The following is a 6239-nucleotide window of genomic DNA, read 5'->3' on the forward strand; positions in this document are numbered from 1 at the left end:
ATGAGATGACCGAGAGACATCACCTGTATCTCTACAGTATGTATGTTCTCCTGAGAAAACACATCACAGTCGTCTGATTTTCTTACACAGTATGTTCCACTTGTTATCCAGAACAAATATCTAAAAAGCTCTTAAATCAAGCAAACATTTACTTTAAAAGCAAAATACTGAGTCTTGGTTTCTCAAATAACGATCAAAATTAAGTGAACTTACAATCTGAAGTGACAGTTCACCCAAAAATGAAAATTCTGTCATCATTTACTCGCCCTCTTGTCATTTCATACCTGTATGACTTTCTTTCTTCCTCAGAACACAAAAGAAGATATTTGGAAGAATGTTGGTCACAGAACAGCTCTTGTCTGGGACCACATTCACTTCTATTGTCTGGACACAAAACCAATGCAAGTCAATGGAGTCCAATTAACGACATATCTCCTTTTGTGCTCTGCAGAAGAAAGAAAGTCATACAGCTTTGACATGACGAGAGGGAGTGTAAATAATGACTGAATTCATATTTTTGGGTGAACTGTCACTTTAATTTAAATTCTTAAGCAAAAAAAGCTAAATAAAGCCAAAAAAAGTTTGATTATTAAATTCAGGAACAGAGACCTTCTTTCCTTAGTCATATTGCTTAAGTCAATTAACTTTAACTTGTTTTAAGAAGTTTTAGATATTTAAACACGACTGCTGTAAGTAAATTCAGTTTGTGCAGTGCGTGTGTCTGTAAATCTCAATAAACTCAAATTAGACAAGACACAAACGTCTTCAATTAAATCTCAATGTGAACTATTTCTCTTTAAATTCAATTGAAGACTCGTGAAGAACGACCAGTATGATCTGTCCCTCAATCCCCTCGATAAAGAGCAACACAGATAAACACTGATCAAGATTCACTCATGTGTGTTTCTAATTAATTACTGCTTACTAATGACATATTCAATAGGGTTATTGGATTACTATACAAATGACGCTCTCCAAAAAGTATTTCATTACTAATTACTTTCCATATCCTACATCAACCTTGATTAGTTAAGTGATTCAAGGATAGACATGACACAACTCTTTTAATTCATTCAAATAAATCATATAAACTACATACTATTATTATAAGTAGTATATATATACTATAATCAGTGTTAATAACTGACCAAAGTGTTACAAATGTGAGAATTATACATTAAAGCACATTAAAGTTTGACTTTGAATTTTGATGTCAATTCCACTATTGCACACACACATATATTACACACAGTATTTAGTTTAATTACATCAGAAGTAACTGTAATTAATTTACAGAAAATAAGAGTAATCCCTTACTTTACTTTTTACTCTCATCTCTTCTCAAACTCAAACATTTGTGAGACACAGTTCCCATATTCTCTCCTTTAGTCTCATTGAGAAATAAGAGAGATGTTAAGGTGTTCGAGAGGCTCGGCTCTCGGTCATGTGCGCACACGCCTGGTGTTTTTCATCGATGGATCGGTCATTCTCCCGGTGTAAACATGTTTGACCCTCACAGCCTGAAGGCTTGTGTCGCACACACCGGCCCTTCATTCATCTCACTATGAATTATTGAAATGTCCTCAGTTTACTGTGTGCGACCATCACTCTCTGCTTCAATTATTATCCTCCAGACTTATTACAGCACACGTGACTACAGAATTCATGAGACCACCGCTGAAATATGTATGAACACAGAGAGTCTGTCCTGTGCACAAAATACAAATCCTGTATATATTTACAGTTTGAAAAGACCACACTGAAAATCTGCAATACTTTCTTCATTTAAAGCAGACAACAAGCATGAAGCAGCAGGACTTAGAAACGTTCTAGAGAAAAACGTTACAGCACCTTTTAATGAAATGATCATGCTGATAGTATCATCTGAAAGTGTAAAAATAGCTTTAAACTATTTGACAAAGAATGAAAAATGTTCCTCATTTCTACTGTCTGGCTCAGAGCGACTGTATTTCTATCAACAGCTGTATGTGCAGAGAAACTCACCAGGAATATCCTCTCCAGCTGATCCTGAATGTCCTTCATGCCCGGAAACGCTGCCACACCCTGAATCATCTCCACAAAGATGCACCCGACACCCCTGAAACACAAACAGACACAATCACACGCACGCACACACTCACAGTGTAAAATCAGTGCAAGTGTCGATTTGACTGGAACTTGTGGCATTTTAATTAATTTAGAAATGTATCATATTTTATGCAATTAAACATCAGAAAAATAAGACCCCCAACCAAAAGAATTGATGTTCAGCATTGTATACCTGAATATGCTTTTGGTTCAATTACAATTCTAAGTTTAAGATTCTAAGCGATGCCCTCTAAACAAAGGGGCCTTACAACGAAAAACCACAAGAGAACCACAATAAAATTTCAGCATCAATATGAAAAAACACTATTTTATTATTGTACTGCAGCTAGAAGATAAATTCTCAAGAAATGCAAAATACTTTTTTTTACGTTTTCAATTTAGCATCATTTAGTTTGATTCCTAAGCTGTTTAACTTTGTGCAGGTGTTTAAGACGTTCCCTGTCATTGGGGAATCTGGGGATATATTGTGGGTATGTACAGTATGTATAGAAACACACACAAGCACACGCAGGTCACTGGTTCTTTCCCTATACACACTTGTGCATTGTCATGTGTAATGTTTTGGTCACATTAAAAATGTCGAAAAGACCTTCACTCTTAGAATGAGTCACTTCAGTTTCTCCTGCTCATGTGGCAGACGTGAGTTTAGGGATGAGAATCATCACAGTCCAGCTGAAATCATGTTCATCCCTGTTCTGACGCGTCATTCAGTATCTGCAGCGTTTGACATTAACGTGTGACGAGAGGAAATAACAACGGCCGCATCACCATCAGACACCCGCAGCCGTGTGGAAGAGTGCCCTCAGGATCACACCACCTGCTCTCTCTCTCTCTCTCTCTCTCTCACTCTCTCTCTCTCTCTCTCTCTCTCTCACTCTCTGCTCTTTAATTGTCAGCGGTGGGCTGCAGCTGGGGTCCGGCCTGGGCTCAGGCGTCCCTGCGGAGTGCCCGTCTACAGCTCATTTCACAGGACAGCCGGACTGGACAAAATCCAGTTTATGCTTTATAACCTTTGAATTCTTCATTAATGCTGATGTGAAAGGGACAGTTCACCCAAAATACAAATTCTGTCATCATTTACTCACCCTCAAGTTGTTCCAAATGTGTATGAATGTCTTTGTTCTGAACACAGAAGAAGATATTTGGAAGAATGTAGGAGAGCAAACCATTCTGGGCCACTTTTGACTGCCATTTACAGGTACATTTGACATTTTTATGCATTTGGCAGAAGCTTTTAACCAAAGCTCCTTACATTGCATTGTATTGTACATTTGTTTCTGAGCATGTGCAGTCCCTGGGATCCGACCCATGACCTTGGCGTTGCTGGTGCCGTGCTCTAACCCCTGAGCTACAGGAAAGCTGAGGCTCAGTGGTACTATGGCTACTACTATTCAGATATCTTACTCTGTGTTCATCAGAACAGAGACATTTATACACATTTGGAACAACTAGAGAGAGTAATTCATGAGAGAATTTTCATTTTTGGGTGACGTGTCCCTTTAATACTCTGTTCATGTCACATGACTATTATGGAGTTTCAAACCACTGGTTCTGTACACCATCAAAAACAGTCAAAGACTCCAATCTTCTTCACAAACACATGATGGGAAGATGCTGAATTCTCACTCTATAAAAAACTCCTTTCTAGTTCTTTCTCTCTCTTCTCTAACAGTTATAAATACTCTTAGCACTTCAGATCGCTTCAGTGTTTCACACTTTTACACGTCACTTTAGATAAATGTAAATGTGACATCACACCTCATACTAACAAACCAGATGATATGAAGAGCATCCATAATGTGCACATTAAACAGCGACATTTAATATTTAAGGTTAGTGTTACGCGATAGTAACTTTTTAATTTGAGATGTAAATTCTGACCTACGACACAGCAGATATGAAAGAGAACCATCTTCATGTTTCATTATATTATTGGGAGAAATGATGAAGTTATCTTTCTCAACAGCACCAGACTGAAAGTGCAAATGCAAATCACTTTAGCCATCCAGAATCTCACTGGAATCCCATTTGAGAATATCATTTCAACTCGCTAAGAGAGGATATCAGCTGTCAGTGTGATTTTCTGGACTGTCCACGATGACACTGTGTGACATTTAAGTGACATTTGAGTGACATTCAGAGCGTCAGCTGAGAGACCACAACACCAGTGTGAACACACACACACACACACACACACACACACACACACACACACACACACACACCTGACTCATGATACACACACAATCACATGCTGACACACACAAAAAAACAGAAACATACAAACACACACACACACACACACACACACACACTGATACACACTCACACACAAAAACATAAATACACACACACACACACACACACACACAAAGGCTACACACAAGAGGGCGAAATGACAAGAGGCCGAGCAAATGATGACACAATCTCATTTTTGGGTGAACTTTAAAGCAACATCATAAAGCTCATCATACACACATGTGTTCTTTTAAGCACACACATGCAAGTTTGTAAGAACACACCGTGACAGACGTGTGTGTGTGTGCGTTTGTGTGTGTGCGTGTGAGACAGTAAGAGAGCTGATTTCTCACCACATGTCCAGACAGGTGGAGTAGTCTGTGGATCCGAGCAGGACGTCTGGGGGTCTGTACCACAGGGTCACCACCTCATTAGAGTACGTGTGACTCGGGACTGACTTTGCACGGGCCAGTCCTGCAAACAAATACACACAGAGAAACAACGTTCACGTTTATCGCTGTTATTTAACTGCCCTTAGATACATGATGTACAGTACACATACATTACTTACTACAGTACGCTCTCTTACACCAGATGTACCTATTTTAATATGCCAGACAAGAACTGGCTCTCCCGCTTGAGTCCGGCCTCTCCCAAGGGTTTTTCTCTTATCTAGAGTGGACTATTGGTGCCTTGCCACCGGTACTCACTGGGAGACTGCTGATTTACTTTAATCCATAAATATAAACAACACACATGCACGTTCACATATTTGAACAAACATATTCTTTCCGCAGCTTTTGGTATTATTGCAAATTGTTCTGGAATATTGTAATTTTAGGCTCCCAGTCCTGATAACAATATTTAAATAATAATATACCTAAATTGAATATACTTCGATTGAATAATGTATAGTTTCTGACAATCCACTGACATTAGTGTGCATTGCATAGAGGAAAACTTGCAATAATACCATGTATCTTAATACCATATATTCTCTTTCATTTTCCCCCTAGTATTATTAAAAAATGTTATGACGATGTATGTAAAGTTGCTTTGCAACAATGAAAATTGTGAAAAGCGCTATATAAATAACATTTTCTTTTTTTTATTGATATATTTTCCATTTTTCTATTTCTTATGCTATATATGCACACTGTAAAAAAAATCCCGTAAAAAAACAGATAAAGTACTTGCAGAAAATGACCAGTACATTTTCCTTTATTTTACGGACATTTCCATTAATGCTAAAATGCAAATGAATGCGGTGCAAAATGTAAAATACAGGTAAAACAGTGTGACAGGATTATACAGTGTGACATCAGTGCAAAAAACAGCTTCAAACAGTTAAAAACAAAAACTCACAAATAGTAAAAGAAACGTGTTTGAAAGTGTATTGTGAAAACACAATGATTTTAAAAAAGTGACAGCCAAACGCATAAAAATGTTACAAATATATACAACAGAATTAATTGCAATGAAGATCAAACCTCTGCTGAAGGGATTCACATGTGGAGGTGTAGAAGTGTTGACTTTGTGTGTTTGGAGCGTGCAGGGGGCATTTAAGTCCTCTGACGGGGATGGGAATAGCAGCGGAGACTTTACGCCACTATAATTTGCAGTCAATAATCTCTCATGCTAAACAAAGGGTTACGTCAGAAAGAGTGAGAGGCCATTACACCGGACGCGGCGAGAGAGGAGATCATTTTCACAGCGGGGAGGCAGGAAAGCCGAGGTTAACACGCCGAGAGGCTCTAATCATCATTAAAATAAATTGGTGAGTAATAGTCAGAGCGGGCGGCATCCGAGACGTTAATTGATGAGAGAGAGAGAGGGAGGGAGAGGGAGGGAGGGAGGGAGAGAAGGAGGGATGGAAAGAGAGATGCAGGGAG

The 6239-nt window shown here is 38.6% G+C and overlaps 1 protein-coding gene across 1 annotated transcript in view; it reads right to left on the bottom strand.

The window, feature by feature from the left end:
* The window catches only part of cdk14 (cyclin dependent kinase 14), a 106895-nt gene that overhangs the window by 30865 nt on the left and 69791 nt on the right, over positions 1-6239 (bottom strand). The window contains exons 9-10 of the mRNA XM_057339860.1: positions 4701-4821; positions 2005-2098 (exon numbers count right to left, since the gene is read on the bottom strand). Coding sequence (XP_057195843.1) covers positions 2005-2098; positions 4701-4821 — 215 coding nt within the window. The remainder of the gene's footprint in view (positions 1-2004; positions 2099-4700; positions 4822-6239) is intronic.

This window comes from Triplophysa rosa, linkage group LG8 (genome assembly GCF_024868665.1).
Source record: "Triplophysa rosa linkage group LG8, Trosa_1v2, whole genome shotgun sequence".
Classification (NCBI taxonomy): Eukaryota; Metazoa; Chordata; class Actinopteri; order Cypriniformes; family Nemacheilidae; genus Triplophysa; species Triplophysa rosa.